Here is a 22,644-nt window from a genome sequence, read left to right on the forward strand (position 1 = left end):
CGTGACTAGCTATGTCTCTGGGTCTGTGTGTGTGTGTGTGTATGTGTGTGTCATGGCTAGCTGTCTCTGGTCTGTCTGTGTGTGTGTCGTGACTAGCTATGTCTCTGGGTCTGTCTGTGTGTGTGTGTGTCGTGGCTAGCTATGTCTCTGGGTCTGTCTATGTGTCTCTCTCGGCATCTGTCAGGTTTTGTCTCCACAGACTCAGTGATTTCAATAAGCATTTTCTTGCATTAATTCCAGAACCCTGCTGCCCCTCCTCCTCCACGCTCTCCAAGCTCCCAGACAAGCCAGCCGGTGAGCTTGTCCCAACGTGCTTTATCTTGGGCCCCAGGGAACGCTGCCCTGGGCTGATAAGAAGCTCCATGTTACCCAGAAGGCCAGTCTGTGCCTCTCAGGAGATGCAGCATGGGAGAGGGATGGGTGGAGGATGGGGCAGCGTTATGGCACCATTGCTCCTTCAGGACACTTGGTCTGGCTGGGGTACCCTATGGTGCCATGGAACAGCCTCCCATGGGCTGCTCCACTGCCCCAGACTAGCAAGGGCCCAGTGTACGACGGCGCCCTCTGTTAACACACCTCCTCCTGTCCCTGGTGGCCTTACGCTGGGGACTGCCTGGAGGAGGTGGTGCAGGGCTATTGTGCCAGCCCCGCCCCTGGGGAACCCGCTGGTACCAGGCAGGGGATCTTCCTTGGAAACCCCTTAAATCAGCTTTGCAGCAACTTCCTAGCAGCTGAGGCTCTGCAGACTGCCCGCAGCAGCCGCAGGACGGGGTCCAGAGTTTACTGAGCTTCAGCCTGAGGTGGATTTAGAAACAGGAGCAGCCTCCCGTATCAGCTTAAGAAACCCCTCCCACGGTCTGATTTCTCATGGGATTTTATTAATCAGAGCCCCACTGTTCCATGCACAGGGCACTTCAACCAAACTACAAAGCAGCAGGGGACCGGCAGAAGCGCATTGCCTTAGCTACCCTCTGGTAACAGTTCAGTGTCAATATACTAATAGCTCTGCATGGCTCATGCAAATATTTGACCGCCCCAGTGCACCGAGCAGCAGCATGGATGCCCTGAGAACGTGGAGCGTCAGCCCTCACCAGGGCAGGCCGTGCCACCTGCGTCAGATGGCAGACTGCTCCTGCAGGAAGCTTTCCGCGCCCCCCGCGATGCTTCTCTCCGGCTCAGTGGCCAGAGCAGCTTCGCGCAGCACCGTCATGTGCTCCTCCGCAGCAGACAGTGATTGGTCGATCCAGTCCATGCCACCGCTTAGATGGCAGGCGTTCCTGGTCACCAGGACGAGGTGGCTGACAGACAGCAGCAGGGCTGTTGTCCTGCAAGGCAACCAGGATGCTGTTACAAGTGCTTGAGGACACCAGGCCTTTGTACCACGGCGCCTGGGCAGGAGGTCTGGCCTCTGCAGCCTCCCCGCTGATACTGCTCAGGGATGCGGCGGGACATGCCAAAAAGGGGCTTTAACAACTAGTAGCTTTATTAATCTCTCAGCAGGAGGCAGTGTGGCCCAGTGGGCAGCTTAGTGGACTGGGACACGAGACCTAGGTGCTAGGCCTGACTCTGCCACTGGCCTGTGGGGTGACCTTGGCTAAGTCACTGCCCTGCTCCGTACCTCAGTTTCCCCCTCTGTACACTAGGGATAATTGTACAAATTTCCTTTGTAGTGCACTCTGAGCGTGACACAGGAGCTAGGTGGTGGTGTTATTATATAGGGGTGTTAGTAATTCTGCAGCGGAGCCCCAGTCATGGCCCAGGCACCAGCCACCGCATAAACTCAGGAGTCCTGTGCTGGGACAGAGAGGCCCATGGGAGCCAACTGGCAAAGTGTTCACTGTGGTGTAATAGCAGCTCCTGGCAGGCCTGGCAAACTCACTGCCTCAGCACCCTGCTTGCCTGGTACTTCTCCATTAGTGATGTCCCGGGAGACCCTAGGCCAGAGTGGGCGTTAATCTCGGTGTGCAATGGCTGCACAGCTACAGTGTCAGGAATGAGGTGTGGGACCGGACCCTGTGCTTTAACATCTGTCACCAACCAAAGAGGAAAGCAGGTGTTTTCCAGACAGGAGGGCAGAGGCATATTTCGGTCTAATTCAGCATTGCGAGTTCGCACAGTGGAAGCCGCAGTCACAGCTGAAGTGGACAGAGGAATGGGACATCAGCAGGGAAGAGCACTCCAGGGAACAAGCAACAGGGGATTTGACTGTCTCTGAGGAAAAACAGTGACCTTTGGGGATACAAGCCGAAGGCAAAGAGACTCTCCAGGCAGGAACTGGACAGGCCTATTCCACTCATGAAAACAGAATGCCGGCCTGCCCTCGTGGGAAATGCCACAATGGACATTTGGGTACGAGAAATGGCCTTAGCCAGAGCGTAGCCTGGTAAGTTTAGGCTTTAGACGTTGCATTTGGATTTGGTTTTCGAGGGAGCCTTTGGTGTCCGATACCTTTGCTCACTAGCGCTTTAAGCTCTCATCTTTGCTAATAAGCATGTTGTTGGTTCCGCTATAACGATGCCACAGTGCTGCGTGTTCTACAGGGCGCTGATCCTGACTTGCATCATTCATGCTTTTGTGCCCTGTTCCTGGGAGGCAGCAAAGCTGCTATTCTGTGAGAGCTCAGTGGACAAGGGCTGAATACTACAGGGGACACTTCCAAGGGGCTCGGAGGACAGAGTGCACCGCTCGTTAACTGGTGAGGCAAAGTCTGGGCTGGCATAGCCCTGGGGAGATGGATTGGGGGTTAACAGACTGGAAGTGTCAGGGAGTTGACATCCAGTTAAGCTCAAGTAATTTTTCCTCTTGCTGAAGGCAGAGGAGTAACAAGGTGACCCACAGTCCTGGGTACCCCAAGAACCATCACATTTATGTTTCAGTGTTAAGGCTGTTTTGTGTTTTCACGTAACACAGGGACTGTATGGCCAGCCCTGTGCAAACTGAGCCCCATTCTCAGTCAGCCCCTAGGCACATCTGTCACAATTATTGTTCTTTAACCACTTTGTTCTGGAGGCAGCAGAACCTAGGGTACCCTCCCCAAGTGTGCAACACAGAATCTATGTGTACAGATGGAATTAGTGGGCAGAGATTTTCCATAAACTCTAAGAAGATAAATATCTGCAGCGTCTTACCTTCTCCCACCTCTTTTGCTAATAAACGGCCCATCTGTGTCCTGCCCACTTTCATACAGTTAAACTCGCTGCAGACGAGTGACAAATGCACCTTGGAGGACACTAGTTGCAGTTAAGCAAGGCCATCAATGCTGTTCATTTCTCTTTACCATTAAACCCTCCCTCCCAACGGTTGCTATTTCCCACAAGTTACAATGGGCCAGGAGCTGCCCCATGGGCTCGAAGCTGCTCCTGCCCTTAGCAAAGATGGCCGCTATCTCACCAGTGATGGGGCATGCCTCTAGTAAAGATGGCTGCCGCTGCTGCCTCTGTACCCAGGATGCTAGGCCCAGCTCCTGACAGTAGCCCAAAGGACAGCAGTAGTCTCTGGGCTGCAGATGGCCGTGCAGAGATGTACCTATCTGCTAGTGTAACCCACATCCAGGATGAGTGTGGGTCACACCAGGACACTGCTTCCATCTTGGTGGTGCCTGTATGGCCACGACCCTCTGCACACATCAGGTGTCTGTTTGGATCGTTCCCCTTCTCCACAGCCCAAGCTGATCACCTAGGCAGTCATTAAATCTCTGCCTGCGCCCACGCAGGGGGCTACGGAGGTGAAAGAGAGCCTGTATCACATTGTGCACTCTACCTGCATCGCAGGGGGCCAGAGAGCGCAGCCAATACAGGCCTCACATGTGGGAGAGGAGTGGGCAGGTGCTGGGACTCCATCCCCAACCCAGGCTCTGCTGTGCTGGAGGAGCCAGCACCTGCCCTAGGGGAGGGACTGGCCCAGGAAACATCTCCCTGGAGCAAGGGGGAGGTAAAGGCCAAGCTGCGACTCTCGGAGTGAGGCCGTGTCCCTGACCGTGGGCTCGTAGCAACAATGCCAGAGCCCTGCACGCAGCTGTGGCAGGACCTTACTCATCTCCCGGAGAGCGAGCACCTTCCCACAGCCCACACACGGATTCACTCCCAGCTGCTCCTCACTCTTTGGGGAAGCCCTGGGAAAGGCACCGAGGCCAGGATCGGGCCCTCAGGATGGATGCAAACAGCACGTTCCCACAGCATTAGCTTCTCCTGGAGCGCTGGGAAGGAATGTGTGTGCCAGGGCAAGGCGCAAACTCCACCAGGCAGCAACGTAGGAAAATATATAATACTAGGGAGCTTGTCCACCACAGGATGTGGGCACCTAACTGCCACGGTAGGTACTTGAGTCCCAGAATCAGGCCTAACTGGGATTCGTGAGCCCCCCACTCAGCAGCTGTCAAACACTGTAAGCCCCTAAACCCTCTGGGCACCACATTTTTGCAGTCAAGGCTGTCTCGTTGCCCATGTTTCTGCCTGCGCGTATGCACTGCAGCCCCACGCTCAGCGTCCACATGTCCCAGCGTAACGTGTGAACTGGGGGAAGGCAGGTAACCCTCTGCCTCACTTCTTGTGGGACCCAAGCCTGCAGGCGTGCTCGGAGCTTGCTTCTTGCTCAGGGCCCTAAAGAACTTCTGTAAAATGGCAGGGGCAGGAGAGCTGGCAGGAAGACCCCCCTCATCACTTCTAGCCAAGGGATTAGGCTGCTCCCCTGGGATGTGGGGGAGACCCCAGTTCAAGTCCTGCTCTGCCTGCTGAGAAGGGATTTGAACAGGAATCAGCCACCCCCCTGGGCAGTACCCTCACCACTAGGCTACAGGGCATTCTCGTGCAGATGTGCCCCTTGATGCTGTTCCCCTGTGGCTAAAGAGTGACATCCTAAGAGCCAGTGTCCCAGAGCTTACCGTGCATCCAGAAGCTTGGGATCCAGAGGCGGGTACATCGACCTCACAACATCATCCACCCTAGGGGGAAGAGAGAGAGAGCTACCATTGCTTGTTTCTCACTGTATTTTGCAAGTGCCCTGGTAGCGGTTTTGTTTTTCCCCTCAGCGAGCACATTTCAGAGCCCGGCATCTCTCCTGTTGGCAGCATAGGAAGGCACCTAGGGCCAGCGTTGCAGGTGTTCCCATGGGGGTGGGGGCTGATTTTCATAAAAGCCCAGCTCCCATTTGGCACTCAAGGGAGTAGTGCCCAGATCTGCAAAAGCACCTATTGCCCAGCGGCCCCCACTGAGATCAAAGGGTGGCAATTTCAAAAGTGTCTAAGTGATTTAGGAGCACAAGGCCCACTGGAGGCCAATGGGAGCTTTGTATTAGACTCATATGCCAATCCCCAGCCAAGTCAGACACTTATTGAGCTGTGTAACTGGAGCAGAGCTCTTGTGAGAATCTGGCCCCAACTGTGGGTGCTGAGCCCTGGGAAACTGGTTCTTGAGCCCTGTCACAGATGTCATTGGTTTCCAGCTTGCTTTCTGGCTGAAACACAAAGTGTTGGGTTTGATCCTTAAAGTGACAAGCCCTCTGCTGGGCAGGAAAAGCCACACAGTGTTGCCAGGTCTCATTGATAATTGGTGTTTTTCTTAAAGCCCCAGCTCCTAGATTCCTGTGATCAAGTGAGACTCAGCTTACATTTAAAAAAAAAACCACAAGGAAGGTTCTAGCCCCTGTGGCTGTGGAGAAAGGCTTGGGAATGGGACCCCAATGGCTCAAAGACCAAACAGCGAATAAAAAGCCATTTATTATTGTTAAGATCTTATGAGATTTGGGACCTCACATGAGGTTTGGATGTTTGGAGTCCGCACTACTGAGAATCTGAATTCAGGGGCTATTGCAGATGCCTGAAGTTTCCAGAAGCTGCCTGGCCTTTGGAACTGCAGATCAAGTTGCAGCTGCGCACCCTCAGCCGAAATGGACTGCCAATCCCCTGCACTCACCTGGGGCTGATCCGCTTTGCAACCACAATAATGTCACTCAGGCTTGCGGGAGATTTCATTCTGGCCCCAGAGCCCATTGTCATTGCAACGAGCTTCTCTGTCAAAGTATGACAAATCTGTTGAGAGAGAGAAGTGACCAGCTTGGCTCACTGAAGGCCAGCAAGAGAGAGAGAAGGACTTGGGAGCCTAGTGGTTAGGGTGCTCCCCTGGGAGACACAGCTCTCAGGCCAATGACTATTTATGGATTTCATACACAGAACAACTTCAACAGGAGAGCTGGTGGGACTCCCACCCCCTTGGGGGAGGGGAGATTTGGGTTGGAGTCCCTGCTCCCAACCAGGCAGAGTGGGGACTGCAACCTGGGTTTCCTACATCCCAGTGGAGCTAACCAGGAGGTACTGGGCATAAGGGCACAGTGACTGCTGGGCTGAGCTGACCCCAGGAGACAGTTCTCACCCGAGAATCCCAAGCAGAGAGATGGGTGCCCAAATCCCTTAGGTGGCAGGTCTTAGGCCCCATCTCTCCTCTCAGGATTTCCTGCTGGCTAGTGTAGGTGGCTCCCTGCTCATCTTTCTGGGTTCTGAGAAGTCCACTCTTAGGTGCCCTGTTCTGCCCATGCATCGTACAGGGAGCCTGGGGGCCTGGCCTGGGGCTGTGGATTCCCTAAGAGCTGCCACGTGGGAGTGTAAATCGCCTGTGTGGGTCGAGCCTGAAGCCTCTGGGAGAATCCTTCAGACCCTTTGCTTATTTCCTGGCGCTGATTCCCTGCACAGCAGCATGAGTTAATACACAGGGGAGGCAGTTTGTGTGGGGGACTTACCTTGAGAATAGCAATGCAGTGAGAGACCAGGCCCCTGTGAAGAAAGCGAATGCCTTTGGTTAGGAAAGCTCTGTCTTGTTACCGGCTCTTCTGTCCGCCAGCCTGTGGCAGAAACATCATCAGCTAAGCATTTCCCACGGGCTCCACAGAGCAGAACTCATCACGGACCTCACTGGTATCATTACAATGTTACTTCATAACCAAGCCCTTAGCGATCCGGCTGGAAGCAGGGTGCGCTTGTCTAACAGGGTGGGAAGGCCTGGTCCTCACCTAAAACTGAGGTCAATCTGCCTCCGTGGCTGAGCAATGTGAAAGATTCACCCCCTGAGAGACGCAGTTAACTGTGCTAAGCCCAGTATGGACACGGCAAAGTCGTCGGTGGAATTCTTCTACCTCCCTGGCCAGTGCCTCTCGAGGGGGTGGAAACCCTACTTCTGTCACTGTAGCAAGTGTCTATGCTACAGCTCAGCTGGTCATGTAACTGCCTGCTAAGGGAGGAGGTGGGTTCTCCCCCACATGAGTCTTTCACCCAAGGCTGGAGCTTTTTTTCCAGCAAAGGTGTTCTGGCACGGGGCTGAGGGCCTTCGGGTGCTGCTCTGCTCAGCACCGGAGCGTCGGCCGGAGGTGCCCTGCCATCCAGTGGAATCCACAGCCCCAAGCGAGGTGCCCACGGGCCCCATACAATGTACAGGGAGGGCTCAGCACCTAGGACTGGGATTCTCAGTGGCCAGCCAGCAGAGCAGGGAGTGGATGCAGAGGACAGGGGCAGGGCTTAGGGACCAGATCCACCAGGGTACTTGGGCACCCATGATCCCTATAGTTCTGGGCTGTAGGTGTCTGGCTGACAGGCCAGAGGGAGACACCTCCTTTCCCTCGAGATTCACAGCACGGACCCTGGCTGCCCTGGAGTGGGTGCCTGAGCCAGGCCAGCCCTTTCTGATGCTAAACCAGAGAGAGCGAGAGACCCTGGTGGTCAGTGCATTCCCCTGGAGTGTGCAGACCGTTTCCAGTCCCCACGCTGCCTGCCTTGCTTTCAGCCCTGCCACGTTTCAGGGGAGTGCCCTGACCACCAGGCTATTGCACATGCTGGGTGAGGTTCTCTCAGTCTCTCTCTTCGGAGCCCTTCCCTTTCGAACACCTAACGAAATGTATCGAGAGGGAGGGAGCACACCCTGGACTCTCTAGCACAGGGCGGGCGAGTGCTGGGGTTCAGATCCCTGTTGCATGGCAAGCAGCACCAGAGCACAAACATAGGTCTCCCACTCCTCCGTGAGCGCCGCACCCTTGGGGCTGTGTATTCCCGCCACATGCGTCCTGCTCTCCATTACTTCTTAGCAGTCTGGTGGGGGTGGGCGTGCTCCGAGCACACCTGCCGCATGGGCACCTCTTGGCTCATCTGAGAATCATGCTAAGGCTTGGGGTGGGGCATGTGTCAGTCGGGTGGACAACGTCGGGACACAGGCAGCTTAATGCATGCCGATGGGCAGGAACACAGGGCTGGTTTACATGTAACAATTAGATCCATGCACTCAGGGGTGGGACAAATCCAGCCTCTAAGCACCGGAGCTATGCCGACCTAACTCCTAGCTCCTGTTGCTCGAGGAGGTGGATGGAAAACCCCCTTCCAGAGCTGCAGGCTGCGTCTGCACAACAGGGTTATGCCAGCAGAGCTATGGCACCAGAGTCTGCTGCTACAGGCCCCATCACGGAAACGTCGCCTGAGACTCCTGTGGGGATCAAGGTGCCTCCAGGGTGAAGTAGCAGCTGAGTGTCAGCAGTGCCCAGATGTTGGATGTAGATGCTTAAAGAGACAGATCAGAGCTTAAGTCCCTTGGTGAGTCTAGCACCTGACACAGGAACCAGAGTGGGATGGCCTGGTGGCCCCTTCTGGCCTTAACCTCAGATTCTCTGTGCTAGGCAGGCCGCTCGACTAGAAGAGGGTCCTTTCTGGCCTTCAAATCTGAATCTTTACTAGCTTGTTAACCCTCCACTTCTAGCGCCTGTGTTTTGAAGTAGAATCACGCATACGCCAAGGAAAGTTCCTCACATCAAACCCCACCAGCCACCCTGACAAGGAATGGCTCGGAGCACTTGGAACCGAGCCAGAGGGCTGCAGCAGGGCCAGAGATTCCACATCTGGCTTCCATTTTTGCACTGGGCACAAACACTGTGGCCAGGGATTTGTACCACAAGTATTTGGAGTTGCAAATTAGGGCCCTAAACACACCTGGGTTTGCACAACTGTCAGATGACACATGCGGCACCGGCTGCACTCCTGACTCAGATAGGCAGGCTCCGGAGCTCTGCCTTTAGGCAATGGGGCCCTGAATGATTGTGCTTTGTATTAGAGCAGCCCCTGGGAACTGGGCCCCACCCCAAAGAGTTTACACTCTAATCAGCCAAAGGGAGATGGGGTCCACCAGGAGAGCTAGGGCTAGAACCTGGGTCTCCTGATGCCTAGGTCAAGGCTGCTCCACAAGACCAACCCGCTGCCAACAGCAAGAGATTTTGCTCTAGATAAAAGCATGTTCTCAAGGCAGGCTCTGATCCAGGCAGCAGACGACCGTCCTGGAGCCAAGGAACGTAACCAGGCAGAGCACGGGAGCCCATTTTAAAGATCACCCAAGAGGCAGCTTTGAAACTCTTACGAAGCATCTTCGATCCAGTCCTCATTCTCCAGAATAGCCTCGATGTGGGGGTTTGTTATCACAACGTCATCCAGCTCAAGCTCCGAGGGCTCCGACTGCGTCTCCATCGCCCCAATAAGGTCGACGATCGGTCTGGAACAAACAGGAATGGGTCATTCAGCACCTGGCACAGGGGGGCAGTCGTGATGGCAATAACTAAGTGGCACGTTCTCTGAGCACCCAAGGGCCAGATTTACAAAGGACTTTAGGCACCTAGGGGCAGTGCCCAAGCAGATTGGTACCCAAGCCCCATGGATTTCAATACAAGTTAGCATCTAACTTGCCTAGGTGCTTTTGAAAATCCTGCCCAGCTCCTAGTTCCAGCTTTGTAAGTCTGGCCCAAAGAGCCTGGGGGGACAATATCCAGGAGTGCCTAAGGCCCAGAGCCTCAAAGACATTTAGGTGCCTAATTCCCATTGTCAACGAGAGCCACGTTTGAAAATGGGACGTAGGCTTCCAAGTCATTTGGACGCTTCACAGAGTTTGAGCTGTTAGAGCCTTCTATTTTCAGCTGCATCTGGCCAAGATTTTCAAAAGTGACCTGTGATTTTGGGGGCCCAACCCAAGACTCCCCCATGGGTCCTGCTTTTCGGAAGGTGGGCACGCAGCACGCTGCCTGGGTGTAAATGATGTCCCAAGGTGCAGGGCTCAGGTGAGTGTGGACCTTCGGATTCTGCAAGAAATTCTCTCTTGGAAATGTTAGCAACACTATTACTGACCCATCTGGATTTTCTGTTCTGTTACCCCGGGGATAACCGCCACTGAGGACACTCAGAACTTACTGAGCGTCCCTGAGTCTGCACAGGCTGAGCTGACAGAGTGGGACGGGGTCAGTGGTCAGTTCAGATTCTTGCCCCAACATGTGCTCAGTGCTGGTGATAGCCTGTTGTTCTCACTGTGCGCACAAACTCGTCCACTGGGGAATATTCTCCTTGTCACATAAAAGTTAGTCTAGTCTGTGTAGGTGCCTCATCGTCCTAATATCTGAGCACCTTCCGGTCATGCACAAAGTGATGTGACTGCATATTTGTCTCATGTGGTTTGTTCTCTCTCTCCTCCTCCTCCTGGGGCAGAATTGTGCTGTGTCCCTGCTGGGCGGGAACAGGAAATGCAAAGAAACCATCTATGCTGGTTTAAAAGGAGTGTAAGGGAGATAGGCGCTCTGCTCCGACTGATTTTCAGTGGGATCTGAGTTTCTAACTCCTTAGGCCTGGCCGACCCCCATGTTTGTATACTGCTGGTGGTTAGGGGGAGCGCACCGCGGGCCTAAGGCAATGCACCCCATTGGCCTGGATGTGGTTACACTGGGATAAAGGTGCCTTGTAGCTATTCCCCTTCCCACTTCGTAAAGCACTTTGATCTCCATGTAAGCACATCCGCACCCCGGGGTGCCCTGTCTTAGGCCAAAAGTGCAGTCAAAGCCATACAGTTTTCTAATGAGGACAAGGCTTTTCTCTGCCATCATGCTCTCTGCCTTAGTTATCTTGCCATTTCTGTGTCAGTTGTCAGCCACCGTCGGCAGAGGTGCTGGCTGGCCGTGACTGTTGAGGTGGGCAGACAACCTGGCCTGATAGTGGAAGGTTCTGCAGTGCAACCTGGCCTGGTAGTGGAAGGTTCTGCAGTGCATCTCCGGTGCATCAAGCACTGCCTGGACTTGTCAGTACCAGCAGCTCTGAAATCTGCACATGCTCCACCCTTCATTCCGCTTTTCAATCAGTCTTTTTGCTTTCTCCCTATTAATTTGGTGTGAGTGACGGAGAGGGCTGGACACTTACTTGGTATCATAGTGAGTCAGGAGATCCTTAGGCCGGCAGTAGCGCTGCCTGCAAACCACCACAAGTGCCACGAAGGATGCCAGGAAGATAGTAGCCAGCACGCCAATGGCAACTATCACCACGGTTTCCATTTCTGCCGAGCTGCTCTCCTGGTGCAGTCAGATGTGCAGTTCCATCTCGTAAGGCACCTCCAGAAATGTTTTATCTGGAACAAAGCAGCACAGAGTGAGCGCCCAGAGAGAAAGTGTCAGGACCCATCGCTGCTCAGATGATCTGGAAAACTTTAAAGAGGCAAATGTCTCCGTAGAGAGACAGCTGGTCAGGGAAACATTTCACAACCATTTTTGAGACTTTCCCCCCATTGTTTCCAGTTTCAGAATGGAACACTCCAAACTCTTTATGACTTGATAGGATCCATCTATAGCAGGCCAAAGAATGAGTGGGGCAGGGGAGAAAGGGATTCGCACCCAAATTTCCCATTTATTTTTCAAGTGTTCAAAATTCCAAACTTCATAGAAATGTCAAAATTGGAAACATTTTTGGTAGTTCTAATGTGTCAGATCAAACTACACAGCGAGAGGAGAGCAGCTGGCCAGGAACTGATCAGTGGAACTGTATGACGCAGTGGCCTATAGTCTGGGGCTGAGGTTAGGATTCGCCCACAGAGTTAATTCCAGTTCTATGTCTTATGTTCTCAATTTCATGCTTCAGGGCTTCAGCCTGTCACCTGCTGGGGTCAGGAAGCAACTCTTTCCCCCGATGCAGTCTGGGTTATTTTTTCTTCCTTCCTCTGAGGCATCAGAGATGGATGCTGCTGGAGATGGGTTCTGAGGTGGTACAGAGAATCCTCTCTCTCAGATGCCTGGCTGGTGTGTCTTGCTCACATGTTCATGGTCTAACTAATCACCTTTTTTGGGTTCGGGAAGGAATTTCCCCCCAGGTCAGATTGGCAGGACCTGGGGCGGGGGTGGGATTCGCCTTCTTCTGCAGCGTGGAGAATGGTTCACCTACTGAGATCATCTGTTCACACTCCACTAATCAATTCCCTGCCACTGCAGAGGCCTTGGCATGCTGGCACGTCGGTGCACCCATTCTCTGCCTGTGGTGCACTGCAGGTCACTCTCTGGCGGGCCGTAATGCTTTTGTCTAATCCATATCATTGGACTCCGTGCAGAGGCAACTGGGTGGGATTTGGTGTCCAGTGCTGCACAGGGGCTCAGCCTGGAGGTTCTGATGGCCCGTTCTGGCCTTAAACTCTACGACTAACTGGGTCGAACCTGGTGACCTGTGAGATCTAGTCGGAGCCAGAGCGACTGGTGCTCACCTTCGCCCCAGGACACTGAGCACGGCAGCTAACAGAGTAACACAAGCATGGTTGTTACTTATTCTATGGAGGCACCTGCAGCCCTCACCTGAGCGCAAGCCCCATTGTGCAGGAGCTGTACTAACACCCCTGAGACAGCCCCTGCCCCAAAGAACAGACACTTGAAAGGGCCAGGACTTGCCCAAGGTCACTGACAGAGCTACAAAGAGAAGCCAGGTTCCCTGACTCCCACGCCAGAGCCTACCCTCTAGACCACACTACCTGTCACTGACACACAGCCTGTGCAGGTGAAGCTCAGGTTGTGGGCACCTCCCAGTGACCTGGCTAAACACTGCCTTGCGGGACATTGGTTACAAGCCACTTAGCTAGGACACTCTGGGTTTCCCAGCCAGTCACAGAGATGCCCTGCTTCTAGCATAACCAGCACAATCGTAGCAGTGCCAGCAGAGTGCCGGGGCCCAGTTCCCAGAGCCCTGTATGCGCTGAAGCACCCCTGTGTGTGCACTTGGACACCTCAGGCCTGGTCTCCACCTCCCACGTTTCCCCAGCATGACTGTTATTGTTCTGGCAGCACCCAGGAATTGTGCCAGGCACTGTACACAAGATGGCCTCTGCCCCATGGGGCTGAAAATCTCAGTATGAGATACAAAGCAACAGATGGAGACAGACAGACAAGGGAGCACAGGGGAACAACGAGGCAATCCTGGTCAGCAGGCAGGGCAGTGGTTCCAGAGCACTGGCAGCCTAGTGCAGGTCAAGTCTTTTGTAGGCATCATGGCAAAGGAGAGTTTTGAAGAGGGCCTGGCCAATCAGGCGGCTTTGCAGGTGCTCGGGGGGCTCTTCCCAAGCACAAGGGGCAGCAGGGACGAAGGAGGCTGGGCTCCTAGGCTGCTCAGAGGCAAGCGTTGCCATTGTGATAGTGAATGAGAGATGCTAAGTACAGTGGGGATTGGGGACTTGAACGAAGGCAAGTGGCTTATGCTGGATGCAATGAGGGAGGAGATGCGGTCACAGCAATAGGTTGGAGAAATGAACTCTGCAGCAGCATTCTGAATGGATGTGAGTGGGGCAGGATGGCACGCGCCAAGGTGAGCCAAGAGGAAGTTATGGTGAGCAGGATGCGATAGGATGGGAGCCTGAACCAGAGCTCCAACCCTGGGGATAGGGAAAGCCGGAGCTGAGAAACGTTCTGCAGAAAGAGCCGGTAAGATTTAGACAGACTGATGTGAGGACCTAGAGAGAGAGAAGGCTGATTCAAGGAATGCCGTTTCCAGGCCTGAGTGATGGGCAGGATTGTGGTGCTGTCTTCTGTGATGGGGAAAGGAGGTATTGGGGAAGAACTAGGGGGAAGATTAAGAGTCAAGTCTAGCCATGTTGAGCTTGGGCTGATGTCTAGCCACCCACTAGAAGCCATCAGAGAGACAGGAAGAAATTTTAGTTTGGGCAGGGGACAGGTCTGAAGCAGAGAGGTAGATCTGGGAGTCAGTCACCAGCCCCAAGGTAGCTGCTGAATTTGTTTGCAGGGGCGACTGCCCACAGATAAAGTGCGGGACCAAGGACGGAGCCCTGTGGAAACCCCCAGAAATCTGGAGAGGTGATGAGGAGGATCCACCGAAGGACACATGGAAGGAGCAGTTAGAAAGATATGAAGAGAACCAGGAGAGGACAGAGTCCTGGCAGCCAAAGGAGGACAAGATTTCATGGTTGATGGCGTCAAAGGCAGCTGATGAGGATGGAGCACAGGGTCTGAGCTTTGCCTTGGAAGAGATAATTAAAGATGTTGGCATAACAGTTTCAGTGGCGTGCAAGGGCAGCCCCTAGGTTGAAGAGGGTCTTTCATGGGACTGGAGAAGGCACTCCAGAGAGCGATTCAATGAGCATACAGATGGAAGGTAGGTGGAGAGCAAATGGGGTCCAGGGTAGGTTCTTTGAAGGTGGGAGAGACTTGAGCACGCTTGTATTGTGATGGAACAAGCCAGAGGGGAGAGAGGCTCAGGAGAAGAGTGGGAGACAAGGCCAGAGGTGGTGATGTTTCTAGACCCCTGGCCAGCTTTCACTCACAATCACCTGTCTGCCAAGGTCATATGACGTTGTTTTCACGGGATCAATGCCAGCCTAACGAATTGCCAGCCGGCTGTGGACAGCAGTCCTGCTGGTGCTGTGAGGAGACGCCTGGCACTGCAGTCCATTCTGTTTGTGGGTGACTTGGCCAGAACTTGTTGCTTTTTAAAATCTCATGATTTTTAAACCAATCTTGTAACTTTTGAGGCCTGACTCATGATTTCTGAATACTTGGGGAGCTGCCTTCATCACCCCAGTCCCTCTCCCTCACCATGTCCTGGCTGTCCCCCACCCCCACTCCATTTCCTAAGAACATAAGAATGGCCATATTGGATCAGACCAAAGGTCCCTCCAGCCCAGTATCCTGTCTACCAACAGGTGCCCCAGAAGGAGTAAACCTAGCAGGTAATGATGAAGTGATCTCTCTCCTCCCATCCATCTCCACCCTCTGACAAACAGAGGCTAGGGACACCATTCCTTACCCATCCTGGCTAATAGCCATTAATGGTCTTAACCTCCATGAATTTATCCAGTTCTCTTTTAAATGCTGTTATAGTCCCAGCCTTCACAGCCCCCTCAGGCAAGGAGTTCCACAGACTGACTGTGCACTGTGTGAAGAACTTCCTTTTATTTGTTTTAAACCTGCTGCTTATTAATTTAATTTGGTGGCCCCTAGTTCTCATATTATGGGAAGAAGTAAATAACTTTTCCTTATTCACTTTCTCTACATCACTCATGATTTTATATACCTCTATCATATCCCTCCTTAGTCTCCTCTTTTCCAAGCTGAATAGTCCTAGCCTCTTTAATCTCTCCTCATATGGGACCCTCTCCAAACCTCTAATCATTTTAGGTGCCCTTCTCTGTACCTTTTCTAGTGCCAGTATATCTTTTTTGAGACAAAGAGACCACATCTGTACGCAGTATTCAAGATGTGGGCGTACCATAAGGGCAATAAGATATTCTCTGTCTTATTCGCTATCCCTTTTTTAATGATTCCTAACATCCCGTTTGCTTTTTTGACTGCCGCTGCACAATGCGTGGGTGTCTTAAAAGATGTCTCTATCTGCTGCTGCCCTTAGTCCAATTTCTGCTGTATGTCGCCATGGCCCTGCCCCAGTTATTTGAGACTCCCAGAGCAATTGCAAGGGGGCTTCTTTTTAGTTGTTGATTTGTTTTCAGCTTCTTTTCCAAAAATCGTAGTTTAGAATCTGCTAAGCTGCAGAAAATTGCCCCGGGTCTTTGCCTGGGGAAGATCCCCGAGTCGTTAGCCCAGGTAAATCAGGACTGTGCCATTAGTGTATCTTTATTGTCTGTCTGACATCCCTCAGCCTTCCCTCTGCACTGGGCCTGCTTCACAGGGACACAGGAACATGCAGACCCTGGGACAGGCCCACCCAGCACAGGCCCATGGAAGTACCTGTATTGGGGCCAGGCCTCAAGCACACAGAGCCCAATCAGTGTCTGAACCTGGCTTGGGCCTGATAGCACAGATCCCCGACCCCATGAGCACATGCTGTATGGGAATCCCTGAGCACCCTGGCTGGCGGGGAGGGGACGTGCACTGTTCTTGAGAGGTATAGACAGATGCTGGGGAGCCGGGAGGGGGAGTGCAGCATGCAGAAGAGCCCTGCTCACTGTTCTAACAGAGTTAGAATAAAAACACCACTCACACAGGGCCCAGACAGCTGAGGGATCCAGGATCACCCAGCTCCAGTCCAGGCTCAGACCCCACCAAGATCTGGTAACCCAGACCCCACCCAGGCCTGGCCTAGATGGCAAAGGGACCATGGGACACCAGGCCTAGACCAGACAGCCCAGGGGCTGTGGGATACCCAGGCCTGGCCCAGACAGACCGTGGAACACCCAGGCCTGGCCCCAGCGCACCAGGTGCCGAGTGCCGCGGGTTCCCTCCAAACTGCACAGAGAGCAGCTGGTCCCAGCTCTGCTGGCACAGAGACCCACAAAAGGGGCAGGGAGCTCGGCCAGCTGCCAAGCTGAGCTGGGACAATCTGGTTTGCAAGCCCAGAGCCCTTGAGCAGAGCAGGTTATTGCAGCTCTCGCAGGGCCGGTGCCTGCCCTCGGGGTCTCTGCCCTGGGGAACCTGGGCAGGCAGGGATGGAGAGAGCAAGGAGGGCCATAGGGTGAGCTCAGAAGGATGGTCCGATCCTATAAACTGGAGTAAAGCTCCAAGCTTTCCTACCTGACTGCCGAGGAGCAGTGCCAGCCAGCCTCCAGCACTTCCGCAGGGCCGGGGAAATGGAGCAAACACTCACAGCTCAGCCTGACCTTTACCCCAGTGATTAATATCTCAGCTGCTGCAAACCCAGCAGGGATGGTGCTGCCTGGCTGGGAGGGCTGGGGCTGCAGCGTCGCGCCTCCACCAATCTGTCACCCTCACTGCAGTGAATGGTGGGGAGGCCAGGCCCGCTGCTGGATCGGCCTCTGCATCTGCTCCCTCTGGCCTGTCCCTGGCAGGGCCAGCAGCCCCTAGTTCCTCCTTTTGGGAGCTCACCACTTGCTTTCTCCTGGCAGCATTGCCCCCTTCCCCATGTGGCTATATTGTCAGCATTTGGTGTTCTCTCAAGCCCCAGCTGCTGGAGTCAAGTGATCACAAGAGACACTTTTCTTGCAAAGAACGAAAGTTTCTAGCTCTCCTGGTTGTGGAGCAAACCTGAACACTTGCCCCCACCTCCAGTGCTCCAACACCAGAAGCCAAATCTACCCCTCCCCCCACAAAACCCCTGTTATTTTTTTTTAAAACTCATAATTTTTGGCCCCTTGTGAGTCCAAGTCAGTCAGCTCCTCCTTGCCAGCAGTCCCAGGCAGATCAATGCCCCCTTGCAGAAGCTGGTATTGCTAGTAGCTTTCAGGCTGCACAGCTGGTTTTCACACTCACCTGCTGTTTTCACTGATTTGGGTGAGAAATCCAGAAACCCCCAACAAATGAATCCAGAGCCTGTTTAACAAAGCGCTCTGCATGGTTCCATGTTCACGGGCGTGCGCGGGGTGGCAAGTAGGGGCACGCGCCCACCCAATCAGCAGAGGCACAGAACTCCTTCACGGTCGGGGCGGGGAAAGCGAGCTCCTCCAGCTCTGGGCCGGGGCGGAAGATGACATTCCTCCTGCTGCCGGGGGGGAGAGCAAGCTCCGCCAGCCCTGAGGCCACAGGACAGGGTGGGAGAACCAGCTCCTCTGACCATGGGGGCACAGAAAGTGCCCCTCCAAAAGTGGCCAAATTTGTATTCCTTTGCACACCCCTGCCCATGTTGGCAGCCAGGGCAGTAGTGGCAACGTGAAACCATTCAGGCCATCCTGAAATAAGAAATAGATAATGGAGAAAACTTTCTGCCGAGGCAGATCTCAACACAAGTGCCAATTCTGACCTGAACCCCTGGGCTCCTGCTGTGCTCACAAGCACCGTGGGAAGATGCCTGATTCCTTGTTTTTTTTAAAGCTAGCTCAGTGTTAAGGCGTGAGAGTCAATAGGGCTATTCAGGATGGAAAGTTAAGACAGTGAGTTCACAGTACAAGGCTGCATTGTAATGTCTGCACATAAAGACGCTTACCTACGCTTGCAGGCAGTGTGGTCCAGTGGCTTTCAGAAATCTGAGTCTAATCTGGGCTCCGCAGGTTAGTCACTTCACCCTTCTATGCCTCAGTTTCCCCCTCCCATGCTTTGTCTATTTAGCTTGTAATACTGTCCTGTACTGTCTCTTGCTATGTGTTTGTTCTGCACCTAAGCACAGTGGGGCTCTGGGCCCAGCTGAGATTTCTGAGTGTAACATTTGGTGTCCTCCCTGCTTAAATATGTGACAGTCACTTTTGACTGTGTCATTTTCTGATTGAAATTACATTGTGCTATTTGCCATATTCTGCTTCCCAGCACTGGGCCCTCATCTCATTTGCCATACAACAGTGTGGTAAAAGGGAGTCCAGTTAGGGTCCCCTGCCTGGGGCTGGACCTGACCCCACCTCCCAGCTTTGGGGTGATTGCAATCTCCGTCTTACGGTGCAAGTTTTTTGTGGTCTAGTTTCACTTCTGTAATATTCCCATTTAGATGGTGGAGACATGTTTCTTGTCTGGCAGCTCAGATAAATCGCTGCAGACAGTAATTCAGGCACATTTTGCACCATCCTGCAAACACAATGGGGCTACGCAGAATTCCAACAGAATTCTATCTATAGACTGCAGATAAACCCCAAGATCAGCCATCATTTTTGTATTTTACTGTAACCGATCTCCAAGCTCTAAATATACTAGACCAGATCCTCAGTTGGTGGAAACTAATTCACGTCCACAAGGCAACTGTGCTGATTTACACTGAGAACCCGGCCCGCAAAACATTTCTCTCTCAGTGTATTGAGAAAGAGATGTCTCACATATTAACTCCATACTCTGCCTTCAGCTCATTTTAAGTTTATTTTAGAGAGCACCCTCCTTCCCCCAACAAAAATTGATTGTCACTATCATCAGCAAAAGCCTTCCTATAAAGTTGTGCTAGAAACCCAACAAGAAGGAAAGAACAGCCTGGCCTTTCGGGTGAATTTATAACTTATTGCAAAGGAATTTTGATTTCATGATGGCTTCTCTAACAACTCCCAGGAGGGAAAAGAGCAATCGACAGAGTGCAACCTCCCCCAGGAATGTTTGAGTTCTTTAATAGGATTAATGCTACAGTTTGAATGTCTTTTCTGCTACCAAACTGCTCACAGAGTGAAAACAAAGCAGTGCTCAGGGTTAGCCATTTACTTGCTGAATAGTTTGTTTTAAAGGACTAAAGCTAAGTTGCATTAAAGTTCCTTAAAATGTGTTCTCATTAGCAAGCCCAGCTCAAACACAGCCCTGGAAAGAACAATGCAGATCACATACCAAACTGATCCTTCCCCTTTGGAAGCAAGGCTGCCGGCTGCCCTCAGTCCTGGATCACCGTGCAGTTACCTGGAAATATTTTGTGTCAGACAAAAGGGTCCAACTTGCCAGCGTTGGTTAAACAATTTGCTTTCCCTTCAACCAAGATGGACTCTCTCCCAGCTACTTAAATGTGGAGAAGTGCCCACTCCGTTATCCGCACCGTGTGCTCTGGCTTGGGTGCATTCCTGACTGGTGTGCTTATGTGCACTAGGAGTAAAACTGAACAGACTCAAACCTGACAGGGTAGTGATTCGACTGGGGGCTGAGAGCTCTCTGCTGGTCAGCTGCTCGCACACTGCACAGGCATTCCGGGATCCCGCTTAGGAGACACAAAGAACCACAATACTGAGCAGATGCTTCATGGCTAGCGTAGCAGGAAACTCCTAATCCAAACACTCAAAGTCACCTTCGAATCTCTGCATTGAATGACCTTCCTGTTTGCCCCATACACATCTGTCTGCCTGGCTGGCCCCCATTACCATGGGAGCTGAGAACCTCCTCCATGTTTTTTTCATCACACACCCCGGTGAGGTAGGCAGGGCTGTGATCCCTGTTGTATGTTTGGGGAACTGAGAGAGAGAGACCAAGGCAGGCAGGCTGTAAGCTACGCATTGCACTCACAGGAACATCAAACATTGCACGGGCACCAATTAACACCGATAGTGACAGTCACTCGATTACAGCAAGAGGCTCAGCGACAACTGAAATTAGGAGGGATATGAACCAGGATTCCTGGAGCTTGGCATCTTCAAGACAGTCTCAAGGCTGCAAACCCAGCATTTGACCTCAGCCTCACTCTTTGCATCAGGTGACACAGATCGCGTGAAGGGCTGCAGCAGGGTCCCAGCTAAGAGGGCTAAGGTGCCAAGGAATCCAGGGCACTCTAGAGGCAGAGCTCCGAAAGGCAGAGAATGGTCGTAATTAACTATAGACCCACAAGCCAGTTTGCAGGGAAAGGAGCTTATCCCAGGCCTGGCTTTGGTGCTTGAAAAGATATGAAAGCTGTGAAACTTGGCTAAAATAAGGGCATTTTTATGTCACTTTCTAGAGAGCCATTGGTGATTCCCTGGGCCCGAGTCTCTTCTCCCTCATGGCAGCATAAACCAGGAGTAAATACAATGGTGTCAGAGTTCTAGTGACGTAAAACCCCGTAAGCCAGAGAAGAATCTGACCTGCTGCTCCCAAACATCCCAGAACCACTGTGAGCTCATTTTGGTGTCATCTCATCATCCTGCCTAAAGACTGTTCAGCAGCAAAGACTCCAGGCCTGAGTCTCCATTGCCTCGTAGGTCACCTAGAACACAGAATCACCATATGGTGATGCTACCCTCTTTCTGTCTGCGGTTCTCTGCTCGGTGTCCCCGTCAGGCTCCCTTCTTATGACCCTCTGACCGCACTCCTGTCTCTGTTCTTTTATTAGTTGTCCCCCGAAATCAGTTAGGTTTTTGAGGTCCTGCAGATCCTCCGCTTAGGCTGGGGGGGGATCCTTTAGCAGTGGGTGGGCTTCTGCCCACCCACTTCCCGGAACCCAATAGGTACAGGCCCACATGAAATGTGTGTGCAGCTCTCTGTGTTATCAGGGTGTGCACCCAGGGAATTTTATTTATTTATTTTTTTAAAGGCAAACATCATAAAGGTTGGGTTGCAGGAGGGAGTTCAGGGTGTGGGAGGGGGTGCAGTGTGCAGGAAGGGGCTCAAGGCAAGGGACTGGGGCAGAGGAGGGGTGCAGAGTGTATGAGGGGGCTCAGGGCAGGGGGTTGGGGTGCAGGAGGGGTGCGGGGTGTGGCAGGGGGCTCAGGGCAGGGAGCTGGGGTGCAGGGTCAGCAGGGGGGCTCGGGGCTCATAGTGTGGGTGCAAGGTGCAGGCAGGGGGCTTAGGGCGGGGGCTGGGGTACAGGAGGGGTGCAGGGTGCGACAGGGAACTTAGGGCAGGGAGTGGGGGTGCAGGGTGTGGCAGGGGTCTCAGGGCAGGGTGTTGGGGGTGGGGTGCAGGAGAAGGCTCAGGGTAGGGGGCTGGGGTATGGGGTGCAGGCAGGGGGCTCAGGACAGGGAGTTGGGGTGCAGGAGGGGTGCGAGGTGCAGGCAGGAGGCTCAGGGCAGGCAGTTGGGGGCAGGGTGCAGGAGGGGTTTGAGGTCTGGCCCAGCACCACTTACCTGCAGCGGCACGCTCCCTGTCTGCCTGCCTGCCTACCCTGGCCCCACTGCTCACCATGTCCCTGTGTGGCCCCTGGGGGTGGGCACAGAGCTCCATGCGCTGCCCTTGCGACACCTCCAGGTACCTCCCCCAAAGCTCCCATTGACCGCGGTTCCCTGTTCCCAGCCAATGGGAGCTGCGCAGGGAGGTGGCTGGAGCAACGCACAAAGCCCTCTGCCCTCCCCGGGGCCCCAGGGACATGGTGCTGTGCCGGCCACTTCTGGGAGCTCCATGGGGCCTGCGGCCCCACGGGGGGCAAATCTCACAGCCGGATCCAAAGCCCTGAGGAGCCGGATCTGGCCCGTGGGCATTAGGGTGTGCATGGACACACCCGGTACATCCTGTGTGCACGCCTATGGAGCTGCATATGTGACCCATAATGGTAAATAAGTTAAGAACCACTGCTGTGGAGCATGTTAAACAGATCCTACTAAAATCAAACATTTTTAAGTCAGCAGGTGCAGATACCTTACATCCAAGAGTTTTAAAAGAGCTGGCGGAGGAGCTCGCTGGACTGTCAATGTGGATTTTCAATAAGTCTTGGAGCACCAGAGACGTTCCAGAAGACTGGAAGGCAGCTAATGGTGTCTCAGTTTTTAAAAAGGTAAACAGGATGACCTAGGTAACTATAGGCCTGTCAGCCTGACTTCAATCCTGGTCAAGATAATAGAATGGCTGAGATCAATTAATAAAGAACTTCAGAAGGGTAATGTAATTAATGCAAATCAACATGGGTTCGTAACAAATGCATCCTGTCAAACTAACTCGATATCTTTTTTTGATGAGATTACAAGTTTGGTTGATAAAGGTAATAGCGTTGATGTAATATACTTAGACTTGGTGCTGCATGATAGTTTGATTAAAATACTAGAATGATATAAAATTAACATGGATTAAAAACTGGCTAACTGATAGGTCCCAAAACGTAACTGTAAATAGGGAATGGTTATTGAGCGGGCG

General features: G+C 53.1%; 1 protein-coding gene across 4 annotated transcripts; it reads right to left on the reverse strand.

Moving 5' to 3' along the window:
• Positions 1-858: 858 nt before the first annotated feature.
• TMEM98 (transmembrane protein 98) lies at positions 859-19,740 on the reverse strand. 4 transcript variants are annotated; one of them, XM_032796018.1, is made up of 7 exons: positions 19,519-19,740; positions 11,192-11,396; positions 9,378-9,509; positions 6,730-6,763; positions 5,910-6,025; positions 4,880-4,939; positions 859-1,325 (listed from the first exon to the last, which is right to left on the reverse strand). In XM_032796018.1, exons 2-7 carry the CDS (start codon positions 11,320-11,322, stop codon positions 1,115-1,117), a joined length of 684 nt encoding a protein of 227 aa, XP_032651909.1. In that variant the 5' UTR covers positions 11,323-11,396; positions 19,519-19,740; the 3' UTR covers positions 859-1,114. The 4 variants fall into 4 exon arrangements, with proteins under 4 accessions (XP_032651909.1, XP_032651908.1, XP_032651911.1 ...); XM_032796017.1 differs by having other exon boundaries at positions 19,450-19,740; XM_032796020.2 differs by lacking the exon at positions 19,519-19,740 and adding an exon at positions 17,476-17,556.
• Positions 19,741-22,644: the final 2,904 nt, after the last annotated feature.

The sequence above is a fragment of the Chelonoidis abingdonii genome, chromosome 21 (genome assembly GCF_003597395.2).
Source record: "Chelonoidis abingdonii isolate Lonesome George chromosome 21, CheloAbing_2.0, whole genome shotgun sequence".
In the NCBI taxonomy this organism is placed as follows: Eukaryota; Metazoa; Chordata; order Testudines; family Testudinidae; genus Chelonoidis; species Chelonoidis abingdonii.